Genomic DNA, 14,477 nt, shown 5'->3' on the forward strand with positions numbered 1-14,477 from the left:
GTGATTAAGACTCCACGCTTCCAGTGCAGGAGGCACAGGTTCAATCCCGGTCGAGGAACTGAGATCCCACAGGCCGCATGGCATGGCCAAAAAAAAAATTAATAAAGTTAAAATTTAAAAATGTAGTCTTTTTTCATTTTTTTTTTTTTTTGTAGAAAATCTAGACTATTATGTAGTACTTTATAGAAAAACAGCCTGTCTTGTATGGTGAGAATAGAAGGAAAGGTGAGACCTTGATCAGTGTGTTCAATTAACCTGTGAGCCAGGATCAGGGTACCACCTGAGTGCCCTGGGAGGCGGAGCATCTTTACTGTGTGATGTTTACTGTCTGCTCGGAGCCCTTAATTCTGGGGCAGCTCGGCCGCTGGATTACACTAGCCTTTGGCCTGTTCCCTGTCCTGTTATGTAAACTCTTGAAAACCCCAAATATGTTGAGCCTCTTAGAACGTGTGCACTCGATTTGAGGTCTGAGTGATGTGCTGCTGCCTCCCGCCCCACACTGCAGCTCCAGGCGGCCCTCCAAAGACCCTGGCGCCCAGCATCCCACCCTGTGGTCTTGTCCTCGTGGGCGTAGGAACCGTCCTCTGCCAGGCTCCTTAATTCCTCTAACATATGGCAGTGTCACCACTGCTGAGACTGGGGAGCTCACCCTTCCGTTTCTACTTGCATTTTTTCTCCAAAGCACTCACTCTGGTGCTTTCCCATCAATTTACTTGATTGAAAGAACGGCAAGTATAAAATTAAATTGCTTTCATCTTTGCTTTTATAGGTCAGAGAGACATCAATCTACAATAAAAGCATCTTTCCATTTAACTTTTTTTCATTTTGACCCTTCATGTTAATGGCTTCAAGCCCACATAATTAATCCATTGGCTCAGAGCGCCCTCTTTAGGAAGAGCTCGGTGGCTGCAGGTGTAGCCCAGTGGGATTAGCCTTCCTGAGGAGCTTGTGTGATGTACAGCCACGTGCTTCACAGTGTCATTGGGGTGGATGTAGTCCAAATCTCCTTCCATTTCCACCCTGAAAACCTCTCAAATTCAGTGACAAAAAAAAATTTTTTTAATTAAATTCAGTGACCACTTTAATGACTTTTTTTCTTTTTTTTTTTTTGGATGAACAACCTTGGAACTTCTGCATTCAGAAAAGGCAGTGAGCTATGTAAGACAGATGGTAGATATGCCTTCCTTATCACCCCATAAAAATCAGGTTTATTTATACTTCAATGTGCAGTTTTTTTGTTTTTTTGTGTGTTTTTTGCGGTACGCGGGCCTCTCCCTGCTGTGGCCTCTCCCGTTGCAGAGCACAGGCCCCGGACACGGAGGCTCAGCGGCCACGGCTCACAGGCCCAGCCGCGCCGTGGCATGTGACATCCTCCCGCACCGGGGCACGAACCCGCGTCCGCTGCATCGGCAGGCGGACTCTCAACCACTGCACCACCAGGGAAGCCCCAGTGTGCAGTTTTGAAGGAATAGCTAATTTAGTTAAGTAGGAATAAACTAGTTCTGATGCTCACTGTGATAATCATTTCAGGCAACTGCTTCACGAAGCAAAATCCATGAATGGTCTCATCCCTCAAATCTACTTTTTAACCAGTGATTTCATTCCCTTGTTACCTCTTCTTGTCTGACCAGTGGTAAAAATTGACCAACTCATTTCCTCTTTCACTCAGAAGGCCCTTACTGAGTGTCTGGCATTGTACAAATTCGGGTTCTTTTTTTATAGTACAGTTAGCAAGTGCCTCCTGTGCAAACCAAATCAATACTTGGCCAAGGGAATTTTTAAAAATTTTCCCTTAACTTGGAGCACTCTCTGGATAAATCCTTAGATCACCGAGAGGTGATACACGCATTCTTGCACTACGGTGGCCAGTAAACACGGGGAGGATTCATACTGCCCCCCTGACCAGCTGCTTTGCTGGACTCTGTAGAGAACATAGGTCTTTGCAGAAGCGTGTGGGTGTCAGGCTGGCCCGGCTGTTCTGGTGACAAGGCCTCTCCCCCCATCCTGTGCTTGCAGGTGATGACACATCTCCACGTGATCGAAGAAAGAAGGAACCAGAGCCTTTCTCTGCTCTACAAAGTACCTTACGTGGCCCAAGAAATCCAAGAGGAAATTGGTGGGTGCTGACTGTTTGCATCAAGGTCAGGCGGGGCTTGTGCTCAGGAGTGATGGCAGTGCCAGATGAGAGAAACAGGACAAGCGAGGCCACAAAGCTGGGCATTAGCGTGCCACGGGCTCAGAAGTCTGGGGCTCACGTGGCAGGGTCAAGCCCTGGCTGGGAGCCACAGAGCCTTGAGTTTCATTGACCTTCACTCTGTTACCGGAAGAAAAATCTAGGGTGTGAATTTGCAAGGCACTGAGCGAGTCTCCCGTTACCCTTTGCCCCTTAACTGCTGGCGTATTTTAAGGCATCTACTTATTCACGTTCTCACTTCTTCTCCCCCTTCTGGTCTTTCTCTTCTTCATTTATCCAACAAACGTTCGTTGTGTCTACTGTGTGGCACAGAGTAAAATGTGCACCAGTAGACAGACCTCCTGGAGCCCACATTTTAGGAGGAGGGAACGGTCAGGAAAACGAGTGTCCGTGGGGATGGGTGCTGTGCCAGAGGTGAAACTGGGGTGGGACGGGGAGGGTGCCTGGTGGTCAGGCTCCCTTGGGGGAAACCTGAGATCCGAATGATAAGGAGGCACGCTCCACACAGCAACCCCGGGGGGGGGGGGGGAAACACTGAGCACAGGAAGCGACCACTGCAGAGCCTGACGTCTGAATAGAGAGATTTTAGCAAAATCAAGGAGTTTGGATTTTATTCTAGGATAATTGAAAGCCCTTCGAGGGTTTTAAACCAGCAGGTGACTAGATCTGGAATATGTTTTTTAAAAATGTGAACTTTAAAAAACAATTACTAGACTGCTATGTTGAGAGTTGATGAAAATTGGAAACCACCCAGGAAGCAATTGTAAAAATCCAGGAGAGAGGGGATGGCTGAGTGCACAGAGATGGGAATGGAGGAGATGGAGATATGAGTGGTCCTGAGGATATGTTTCAGAGGAAGGGTGAACAGCATGCGCTGATGGGCTGGACAGGGCAGGGGGTTGAGAGAAAGAAAAGCATTGGCTCTGCGCTTTTTCCCTGTGAGCAGCTGAGTGGGTGGTGAGGCTACATTTTGCTCAGGTGCTGCATTCTCTTTACCTGTTAAAATAGAAATTGCCCTCAGACATTAAGTAGAGGTGTGCAGTAGGCTACCAGGTGGATGAGCCAGAGGTCGGGGATGCAGGTGCAAGATACAGGTTTGGGAGTCACGATCCGTGGATGGTATTTAAAACTGTGCCGTAGGAGGAAACCACTTACCCAGAGGGAGTTGATCGAGGAGAGAGGGGGGCCCAGGATGCAGCCGTGGGGTTCCCAGCGCCGAGGTTCTGCAGTCAGCAGGGTCAGGGAGCACACCCTCAGGAGAGAGGAGGGGGTCATGCGTGGCCTGTGTTGCGAGCTGGTGAGACGCCCCTTTAGGCAGAGCTCACATCCCACCCTTAATGACACGAATTAGCCCCATGCAGGCTATCCTGTGCCTAGAAACCAGATCCTTCTGAAAAGCTGGCTCCTGCGTGTCTGTCTTTGTCAGATGAGCTGCTTCAAGAACAGCGAGCAGACATGGACCAGTTCACCGCCTCCATCTCAGAGACCCCCGTGGACGTGCGGGTGAGCTCGGAGGAGAGCGACGAGGTCCTGCCGTTCCACCCCCTCCATCCCTTCCCGTCCCTGCCTGAGAACGAAGGTGCGTGTGCGGTAACAGCCCAGCTTGGCAGCGGGGGCCAGGGGGCGGGGAAGAATGCAGTTAGAAAATTGAAGTCAGATCTGGGACGGGCTCGTGCTGGGGAGACTGTGTTCCTGGTGCAGGTCGAGCAGGGGAGGGGCCGGGATTCACCGAGCACCTGCCGCGTGCAGGCACCGAGTGGGGAGCCTTCAGTAACGTCGGGAGGTTTGTGATGTTTCTCCCATTTTATGGACAGCTTGCCTCAAGCCCACTGTTTGTCCTGGTCCCATCAGCTGCCTGCAGGGTGTGAGGCCTTCCGCGTGGAGGCCCCTTTGCAGCTTAAATAGCGCTTTCGTGTTCTAGGCTGTCATTATCTTTCCCTAACAGTCTTGGGAGGTAGGTGACGGGGGGCTGCAGAGGTGACCTGACCCACTCGAGTGCAAGGCGGGCTGAGAAGCTGTCCCTCTGCCTCCTCCTGCGCAGGCGTGCTTTCTTCCATTCCCTGCCGGTTCTCGACGTCTGTAGGGATCTCTCAGAGCTGTGGGTCTGGGGACTTCCCTGGTGGCACAGTGGTTAAGAATCTGCCTGCCAGTGCAGGGGACACAGGTTTGAGCCCTGGTCCGGGAAGATCCCACATGCCGCGGAGCAACTAAGCCCGTGCGCCACAACTACTGAGCCGCTCTAGCCCGCGACACAAGTACTGAGCCCATGCCCTGCAACTACTGAAGCCCGCGCACCTAGAGCCCGTGCTCTGCAACAAGGGAAGCCACTGCAATGAGAAGCCCGCGCACCGCAAAGAAGTGTAGCCCCCGCTCGCTGCAACTAGAGAAATCCCGCGCGCAGCAACAAAGACCCAACGCAGCCAAAAATAAATTTTAAAAAAAGCTGTGGGTCTGCACGAGAAATAGACAAGCTGCCGAGCCCAGGCCCTGAGATCAGGGTGTGCAATCAGTTTCTATTTATTTGCGGGCTGCTGTTGTGGCTGATGGTGGTGTTGATAAAAGTAGCGGCCACTGCTGTAGAATACGCCAGCCTCGACTAAGCACTGTGCGTGGATGCTCTCGTTTATATTGTTATCCTCACAATAACCCTCTGAGGTAGGGACTGGGTGTGTTCCCCATTTGGGGATCCAAGGTTTAAAGAGGTTAAGTGTCTGCCCAGGTCACGTAGCTTGTAGGTAGAGAGTAAGGATTTGAGCCTGAGTTGATGCAGTCCTGAGTCCTAGGCAGATCCCGGTGGTGCTGCTACGGAGGCCCGAGGAAGGGGGCGTCCGGCTCGGCCTCCAGACCCTAACACAAGTGCCTTCCTTCCAAACCAGCTCTCTCAGAGGTACCGACTCAGTATAGTTGACCCTCTGATAGTAAAAGAGAATCCGAGGAAGGAGCCAGATACATAACGAGGTGCCAGTGCACTCCCTAAGCCTGCTCTTTCAGACCCCACCCACGGGGCCGCAGGGTGGCCCTACTTCCTCAGCTTGTTGGGATGGGGGCACGTCTCGCTTGGACATTTGTGAACTGGGACCTTGTCTCCTTCTCAGAAAACCACAACCAGTGCTGACTTGTGTTTTTGTTGTTTTCTAAGAAAAATAACTTGGGGCTAAGCTAAATAATTTGGGAATCTCACAGAAGTTCCCCCAAAAGACCCAAGACCGCCTGCCTCCTCTCCCTTCCTTGCAGTCATGTGCTGTAGCTCTTACTGCCGTTTGCTTGTGGGGCAGCTCAGGCCCAGTTTGTAAGGAAGAGTACGCTTTTGTTCACGTTATAGAGAAAGTCAAGTCAAAGGTAGGAATTTTGAAAGAAGGGATTTTTTTTCTTAATCTCCTCTTGTGCTGTTTTGTTTTTGTTGCTTTCCTTTCTGCTAGACACTCAGCCGGAAGTGTATCACCCAATGAAAACAGGTTGGTTTTGTCAAAGATGTACCCCCTAAGACCTTCATTCCTTTCACTTGCCCGGAAGTTTCACGCTCCGTTCCATTCCACCACCTGATGCTTTCCGCCTCATGCCTTCAGACATGGCTGTGGGAGGACCAGAGGAGCCTGACTTCCGGCACCCAGAACCCGGTGTCCGTGGGTTTGCTTACCCGGTGGCCGTCCTGAGCTGCCCTTCTGGATGTCCAGAGAGTACAGAGGCATACAGAGTAACCAAAGTAGAGCCTTCATAAATCCTTTTAAGCTGGGGAGACCTTAAAAGTATACCCAACTTAAACAGGTTGGTTGCAAATTCCTAGGACAAATAAAAACATGCTTATGGTCGGGTGGAGAGCCATTTTATTTTACTTCTTTTTCTCTGCTGCTCCCACATACATCTTTTCCTTTTCTTCTTAGCTGTCCTCTGCCTTTTGTCCATGCCCGAGTGTCTGTTTCCAGCTGTCTCATGTCCCCCGAGATGTAGCGTCCCTCAGAACATAGTAGAAGCTGATGGATGAAACAGGTTGAGACAAGTGAACTCTTGCTGTAACGAGTCTCCACTTTTCAGATGAAGTTAGCTGCGTGTGAGCACAGGCTGAAGGCTTGCACGCTTGATCTCGTTTAACCCACTGAACACACTGGAGGTAGGGTTATTAGCTCTCTTTGCTAGATAAGGCAGTTGGAGCAGCCTCAAAGTTCAGTCATGAGCTTAGGAAGTGGAGGAACCAGAATCTGAACTCAGCTTCCTCCGTCTTCAGAGCCCGTGGTGTTCCTGTTTCACAGACCGTGGTATAGCTGCCGCATTTCCGGGGGCGGGGGAGCGGGGGCCAGTCCAGCCTCCAGGGTCATCGTGAACAAGGGCACACGTTCTCGGACTGACCGGGCTGCCTCGTGCCGTGCCCGGCTGAGGGTTTGGCAATGGTGTGTATGCTGCTTCTCAGAACACAGGGTTGTGAGCTGCCTGCACAAGTCACTCGTGTGCACGTGCTTTGTTTTATTCTACTTGGATATGCCTCTTCATCGCTGTGTGAACGTTCCTCTGGGCGGCACATCTTGGATATGTTTAGGTGAAGTTGAATTTTCTAAAAGTTCAACTTGTCCTTATGCTTCAACTGTTATTCGTTGGAATAGTTTAAACATTAACTTTTGGTCTGTTAAATTCCCTTGTTTATTCATTCTATAAAACCAAAGTGCTTTTGGTCGGCGTTAAAGAAGCATTGAGGGTTGCACCACCAAAAACAGTGTTAGGAGAGTCTGAGCACGGGTAGTAGGACTTTAAATTCGTTGGCTCAGTGCCACATTATTTTTGAAATAGGATCCTGCCCTATGACCTTTGAAATTCTGAGGTGGAGGAGAGAGAGAGATGGAAAGAGTGCAGAGTTAGAATTTATTCGGCTTGGTCGTGAGCATCCTGCCGAGAGAGTCCCTTCCTCAAATAGCGGAAATGCAGTGTTGCTGTTTCATTGGCATTTTGAGACTACAAAAACCGGCCCTGGCTTAACTCACCCTAGAATCAGGTTGTGAAGCTCTTCTTTAAAATGAAAGCTCTGGAAAAAAGGCTGCCTCGTTTCTGGCTGCATCCTAATGAGTTAAGTGTTAGCTGGCCTGGGGGTGCAGCAGCTGCAGTGCGGTTACTAGCGGCTCTGGGTCCAGAAGGAGTCTGGCCGTGAGCCGGAGAGCCTTGCTGTGGCTGGGCCTCTGGCAGCCTGGGACAGCAGCGCTTTGCAAATACTCGTGTCGGCATCTTACTTACGGGTGGTCACCTTAGAATGCCGAGTATCCGCCAGGTTGATCTATTTATAAAAGGTTCAAATCACAGGCGTCTAGGTAGCACTGTATATAATATTATTAACGAGACACTAGTAGGAGAGCTAGAAGTCACATGCTTTGGGGCTAAAAATAGAGAAGATTGCGCCTCACTTTTCCTCTCCCTGGGTTTGTGCTGCACCTTTGAGCGCTGTCATCAGGAGTGCCGCGCACAGGTGATGCCGGCCCAGGCAATGTCTGACCTTGACAAGAGACTGTTGCCATTCTTGCCCTGTTTATGGAAAGGTACCATCCACCCCCGTGTTAGAGTTCCCCCCATGTAGGGAATGCTTCCTTCCTGTTCATTCTGGTCTGATAAGCCCCGGGAGGGTAACATCCTAGTGAGAGACACAGAAGAAAATCAGTAATTAAAAACAGTGACTCTAAGTACTATAACCTGGGAATGTCTCCCAAAAAGAGCTGCAGCTTGAAGAACAAATAGGAAGGATATAAGGTCAGGGAGGGTATTTCAGGCAGAAAGAATTGCCTGTGGCGTAAAAGATGGTGCTTGAGGCAGGCATGCAGGTTCGCTGCTGGTGTGACAGTTCTTCCACTCAGAGGAAGTGTCAAAGGAGTGAGTTGAGGGGTAGTGGGTGCTTGGTGATATCACAGGGTGGGTCACGGGTTTTTTGATGCTGGAATGCCTTTGGATCCAGCTTCTGTTTATAGTACAAAAAGTATTCTCTCCTGAAGGCTTGCAAAGTGAGCACAGCACTCTCTCCTCCTCCATGACACCCATTGGTCTTGCGTCACTCACCCCTGTGGAGCGCAGCGCATCCTCCCAAATGGGAACAAGTAGCATATCGAGAAAGGGGAGGGGGCATTTGGTGAGGGCTCCCTGGCCCTCAGGAGGGAGTTTGCTGCTGCTTTGAGGTTGGCGTGAGGTCAGCCTATCCCAGGAAACTCAGGTGTGCTCTCTCCATGCAGGATCTGCACTGGGAGAGCAGGAAGGAGGACTGATCGGGGCCGAGGAGAAAGTGATTAACAGTAAGAAGAAAGTGGATGAAAATATGGTGAGCCGTTTCTCCCTGCTCTGTGCCCGTGTTAACTTTGAGAATAATTAGAGTGAGTCGCATTGTTTTAGATGCTTCCCAGATGGACCTCCACGTGTCCGTTTCCATAGGCTAGCAGATGGGCAGGCTCTGACTGCTCCCACAGATGCGCTGTATTGTTTAGAGTCCGGGTGTGAATAAAGAATTATTTTTCAGCAGTAGCTCATCTCTTGCTATACAGTGGAAAATATATTTGCAACTAAAGGTATGAATAAAATATGAGAGGCCATTTCAAATGAGTAGAGATTTAATAACTTGAAAATGGAATAGAGTTGAATTTGGTTCTTACACTGCCTGGGGTTTATACCACCTATTAATTATTCATCTAGCATTTTTATCACTTACATTTCTGGATTATCTTTAACTGAATTGGATATTTAAACGTGGCTGCTTGGTAATCTGTGCTGAAATATCTCCACAAGGGTTACCTAAAGGAAAACGCAGGTGACAACCCTTAAAAGACCAACTGCTGTACAGTAGTTTTGCACCCACACCTGCTCCTTTGTTCAGGGGTTTGGTGAGCGGACTTAGGTGAATGGCGCAGAGCTCATGGGTGAGTGGGTGTCCATCAGGCGTCTGCTTCCCTCCACCAGATGGTAAATGGAGGGCACGAGAAGCAGTTACACTTAACACACTAAATTTGCCCTCCCTCCCAGTTGGTGACATTCTCCCCCGACCCCCCTGCCCCCGTTTCAGGTCATTGACGAGACCCTGGATGTGAAGGAAATGATTCTCAACGCCGAGAGAGTCGGAGGCCTCGAGGAGGGGCCGGTATGTGTCCCGCTCCAAAACCTGATGGCAGGTCCCACACCAGCCTCGGCCGTTTTCTCTCCCTCCTGGGAGCACCTTGCGCTATCTTAAGCTATCAAAGGTCCCTCGTCCCCCATTTCCCCTGTGCTTTCGGATAAGAAAGCTCAAGTTCGAATCTCCATGGAGATTGCAAAAGGTGGGGACTCCCCCCACCTGGACGGCAGGGTCCGGGTGCCCCCCTTGGGTTTTTGGAGGCGCGACCGGAGGCTCACCGCCTCCCCCGCTGCTTGTCGTCTCTCACACCTTGTCGCACGTCTGCTTCGTTACGTTAGGAATCCGTGGGGCCCCTGCGGGAGGACTTCAGTCTGAGCAGCAGCGCCCTCATCGGTCTGCTGGTCATTGCGGTGGCCATCGCCACGGTCATCGTCATCAGCCTGGTGATGCTGAGGAAGAGGCAGTACGGCACCATCAGCCATGGGATCGTGGAGGTGAGCCGTCGGGGGGCTTGCGGAATTCGAGCGTCTTGTCAGGGGCTGCGCGTCAGTTAGACGACTCCCTGGATTATTAGGTCACGTCTCGGAAGTCAGCCTCGGCTGAGTCAAGTTGATCCCGTCACAAGAGCTGTTGCCAACTCTTAACATTAATTTGGGCTTCGACCGTGAATGCGAGGAAAGCACAGGAGCATTTTATGCTGCACAGGGTGAAAACTGTTTTCTCAGATTGTTTTCAGGTGCGTTACAGATGTTTGAGAATGAAGGACTGCTGATACTGTTTCTTTCTTTCTTTGTTATTAGTTTGCTTTTTTTTGACGTGTTTTATAAGGAGAAAACCAGGTATGTGGCAGTTCAGGCAACAATGGCAATGTGTGTGAATTGATTCTTAAAAATATGAAATAGGAATAGGACTCTTCTTTTTCAATGGGGAGAAAAGCAACAGGAAGTTCAGAAAGAGCCAGACAAGGCTGTTTCTCTTCCATCTTCTCATTTGTGATTAGAACTGCTTACTTACCACTTGTTTTTGGTGAGTGGTGGGAATGTCCACAGTGTCTTTATTCTAGAAAATGAATACAATAAAGAATAGAATCTGCTGGGGGAAATGAATGCACATGCGTGTGTCTTAGTTATCCGGCTTCACCTCCTGCTGCACACTGGCCTAGTTGTGGGGTTCCAGGGCTGGAGGGGACCCGAAGTCATCTGGTCCTTCTCCTTGGCCCTCGCCGAGGCTGCCCCACAGAAAAGCGGCAGAGCTGAGACTTGTCACTGTGGTGCTGGGAGATTCAGCTCACTGTTTTCTCCAGCGTGGACTCCAGCTTTCAGCAGCCTAGCCTCTCTGACCCTCTTCTTTTCTCTTTCCTCCTCCTGGGTCCTCACCGCCTGCTCTTGTTTGGTCCACCCCGTGGTCCCCAGGGATCGTACAGCTCAGGTCTGCTGATGCCCTGGGAAGTTCTCTTGGGCTCACGCGATAACCCCCGTCTTTCTTCCTGCAGGTCGACCCAATGCTCACCCCAGAAGAGCGTCACCTGAACAAAATGCAGAATCATGGTTACGAAAACCCAACCTACAAATACCTGGAGCAGATGCAGATTTAAGCAGGTGAAGCACGACACCCGGCTGGAGTGGGGGGGGTGAGGCGGGCAGCAGATGTCCAGAGGTTTGGACCTACGACTGACCGACAGCTACTTCCAGAGGATTTCATCTTACACTCGGACCTCCTGGATCATTAAGACTGTAAAGTACTACTGTAGAATCACAATTTCCATTCTTTTTAAATGGGTGAAAAAATGTTAATATAACAATATATGATATATAAACCTTAAATGAAGTGAAAAAATTATCTATTACAGATATTTGACTGATGTAGTTTTCTTTTTTAAATTAATCAGGAGTCCCGCTTCTATCGTATTGTCTCACACATGCTCTCTGTAGAAATGGAAGATGTTGATTTTCAATGATAGACTGTACGTGCTACATGCAGGCCGTTTGTTCTGGCCGCATTGTGTCAATCAGCTCTTTACGGCTCACTGTCCTGGGTTTTATTTTAAAAGAAGAAGAGGCAGTATTCCTCATTTAAAGCTTTAAATGAGCTTTCAGAAAGTTGCTGAGAAACTAACTGAAATAAGGAGCCGTAACTGATCCTTAAAATACATCATGATCCCCCTCTCAAAATTCCTTTGAAGGACCAGTTTCTTGGAAGTCTGGTGCGCCCACCACTGGGTACCTGGGTGTCTCCACACAAGTCCTGTCACCAAGGAGGCGCTCAAAGCAAGCATTTGAGTTCCAGCTTCTTTCAGCGAGCCTCGTGTGTACAGATTAGGGCCACTACTGCGTTCCTTCTGAATCCAGTTCTTCCACAGAAAGTAGCCTGTAGTTTGTACCTGACGTTCTTCCACTGTCCGCCGTTGAGTCACCGTAGCTTTTGACCGCTCACTTCTCTCCCGAGTAATGTCCAGATGTGCTGTTTTCCTTTTTGGCCATTTCCCACCCCCTCCGAAGGCACTGGTCTCCACCGTCCCCACCGTTCACTGAGAGAAGACAGCAGGAGGAGGTGGCCGGCATCCTGGGGAGGATGCGGGAGGTTTGCTTTTCTCTGGAAGGTGGATGCTCCAGGCTGTACACAGAATGATCTGTAGACCCCATGGAAAGCTTTGAAGATTTTGTTTCCTTCACATGAGTCTTTGTGATGCTTGTATAGTTGATGTTGACGCTCACAGCTGCTTCTTTTCCTTTTTTTTTTTTTTTTTTTTTTTTTTTTTAATTCTAAAGGTTCTGGTAACCTGTGGTGTATTTTTTTTCTATTTCCCTGTGACTGTTTTTTTTTCTTCTTCCTCCCCTTTACCCCATCCGTGTCTCTTCCCACTATGCACAGATAAACTTCACCTACAAACTCCTTAATCTGCTCTGTGGAGAATGTACAGAGTTTAAACACATCAATAAATACTTTAACTTCCACCAGGACTCCTTGATTTATTGGCCTGGCATTACTCGCGGTGATGGCTTTAACCCTTCTGCCCTGGACAGTGGTGCTTCTTTCCCTGGAGGGTCTCTCGCTGCATGGCAGAGGCAGGAATTGGTACAGGAAGCTGGACTCTTGGGCTTGAATTCCATTTTTCATTTAAAAAATAAGAGGGAAAGTGCTTCAGCCTCAAAGCTGGTGGTTTTTATTGATCTCAGAGAACTGGTCTTTCATTATTTCTTTAATGATTTCCTCCACTGTGTTTTCTGTTTTCTAAAATTGTAATTGGCTAAACCTCGGACCTCCCTGATTGCTCCTTTTTCTTTAGTTTTAGTCTATAATCTAGGTGATTGCTCTGTTTACCTTCAGCCTTTCTAGTGAATTTTGTAATTATATTTTTAAATTCCATAAGAGCTGCTTGCTTTATCTTTCTCTTCTTCTTCTTTTTTTTTTGTGTCTCCACCGAATGGCATGCGGGATCTTAGTTCCCTGACCAGGGGTCGAACCTGTTCCCCCCCTGCAGTGGAAGTGTGGAGTCCTAACCACTGGACCACCGGGGAAGTCCCTGCTTGCTTTACCTTAATATTTCATATAACATTTCTTCTTTTTATGATGACAAATCCATCTGAGTTTGTACATCAGGAATTTTTAAAGTTTTCTTCTCTAAATTAACTGTTTCCTTTTGAGCTATCGACATCCTATAAATTCCTGTAAACATGTAGTGATCATTCATTTGATCAAATTTGAGAATGAATTACATGATTAGCTAAAAGAAATAAAATCAGTCCGAAAGTTAAGAATTTGGTGCAGCAAAATAGAATTAATGTTTATTAATATGAGACTTTTCTTCCTGATTCTGGAAACAGTGAGTGGAGCTTGTGGCTGAATTTTTAGAGAAAGGTTTGCAGCCTCCATTTCTGAGTTTCTTAAGTAACCTGCCACTGGTAGGCACTGTTTTTCTCATTGAAGGAGGCTTGTTTACCCCACGCCTGCTTTCAGCACTTTGTGCCTGGGGGTGGTTTTCGCTGGTCATCTAACATCCGGCTACTTGTACGAGTAAATGCAGGGGCTGATCTCAAGAGTCCTCACTCTAGTTTACTGTGATGCTGATTTACAGTATATGATGCAGTTAAGAGTCCCTTGCATATACATGCGTACCTGTGTATAAGTGCACATGTGTGTACATACAGGGAGTGTGCATTTTATGAGCCTCTGGCGAGGAAGCACCTTGGGACAAACCAGTTGAACAGGCTGGTTGTCTGTAGCGATCAGCACATCCCCGTCTGCCCCTCCCTCCTGCACTGGCCTCACAACTTGTTGCCAGAAAGGTCGCGAGAAAGACGAAATTTCATTTTTTTGAAGCCAGTTCCCGCCAGTGTTCTAAAGAGTGTTTTCACTTGACCCTCTGCAATACCAGCTGGAAAATGTGGGTCTACATTCATTATGATTCAGTTCCAAACCTAACAGACCAGCTTTCTGTATGTTAGTGCCTGCCATCTGCTAACTGCTTTGTATACAGTGCCTCATTTCATTGTCTGAACTTCAGAGCATGGCTGTTATCTTACAGAAAGCTGAGGTCCTCCGCCTGGTGAGGGATGAAGCAGAGACTCAAGCCCAGCTGTCACTGTCCATCCCCTTGCTCCGTGTGTGTCGGCCCTGGGAGACAGTGGGCCCAGGAGTCACCTCCTAAGTGGCGCCTGTCAACCAGGACTCATCCAACTGGCCAACTCTTAGGACTGGTGTCCATCACCCACACCGCTGTCAGTGGTGGGCCTCGGAAATGCCTGGGACTGGTGAAATAGCAGTGGGTTCCTTTACCCCAATGGGGTCAGTACAAAGGGAGCTGAGGGTAGATCCGAACATCCTGGCGCTGAGGTTCACCTGTTGCCCTCACCCTGGATTGATGGAGAGCTCTATCTCTGTATCTGTAGATCTATAGATGCTATAGGCAGATGTTAGTTTTTTAATTTGGAAGGAAATGTATGTAAGGCAGGGACTGCAGGGCAGACCTCACCTAGACCAGCTCCACTCTGCTCCCTGGCGGCACCTTCCCCGCACAGGGTCCTGAGAGAAACTTGCTCATCCCCTAGTTTCTGCTGGTGACTCAGCCTTGCCCTCTGGGGAAGGTGGCCCTGCCCACCTTGCTGGCAGGCTGCGGTGCCGGCAGCTCCCCTCGGACTTTGGCGTGAGGTCATCCGACCTCCTCGTCTGCTCTCAGTTACAAATCGGAACCTGGCAGTCGAGGTCTGAGCCAGCCCA

General features: G+C 49.1%; 1 protein-coding gene across 6 annotated transcripts in view; it reads left to right on the forward strand.

Moving 5' to 3' along the window:
* APLP2 (amyloid beta precursor like protein 2) overlaps positions 1 to 12,214 on the forward strand; it is a 71,933-nt gene extending 59,719 nt beyond the window's left edge. For 2 of the 6 annotated variants that reach the window (XM_030764513.2, XM_022556295.2), the window contains 7 exons: positions 2,017 to 2,116; positions 3,621 to 3,773; positions 5,614 to 5,649; positions 8,392 to 8,477; positions 9,213 to 9,287; positions 9,599 to 9,754; positions 10,753 to 12,214. In XM_030764513.2, coding sequence (XP_030620373.1) covers positions 2,017 to 2,116; positions 3,621 to 3,773; positions 5,614 to 5,649; positions 8,392 to 8,477; positions 9,213 to 9,287; positions 9,599 to 9,754; positions 10,753 to 10,854 — 708 coding nt within the window. In that variant the 3' untranslated portion in view covers positions 10,855 to 12,214. The remainder of the gene's footprint in view (positions 1 to 2,016; positions 2,117 to 3,620; positions 3,774 to 5,613; positions 5,650 to 8,391; positions 8,478 to 9,212; positions 9,288 to 9,598; positions 9,755 to 10,752) is intronic. The other 4 variants (XM_030764514.2, XM_022556298.2, XM_022556296.3 and 1 more) reach the window with 3 other exon arrangements.
* Positions 12,215 to 14,477: the final 2,263 nt, after the last annotated feature.

The sequence above is a fragment of the Delphinapterus leucas genome, chromosome 7, assembly GCF_059928025.1.
Source record: "Delphinapterus leucas isolate spDelLeu-1000000601 "Yukka" chromosome 7, BTC_Dleu_Yukka2, whole genome shotgun sequence".
Classification (NCBI taxonomy): domain Eukaryota; kingdom Metazoa; phylum Chordata; class Mammalia; order Artiodactyla; family Monodontidae; genus Delphinapterus; species Delphinapterus leucas.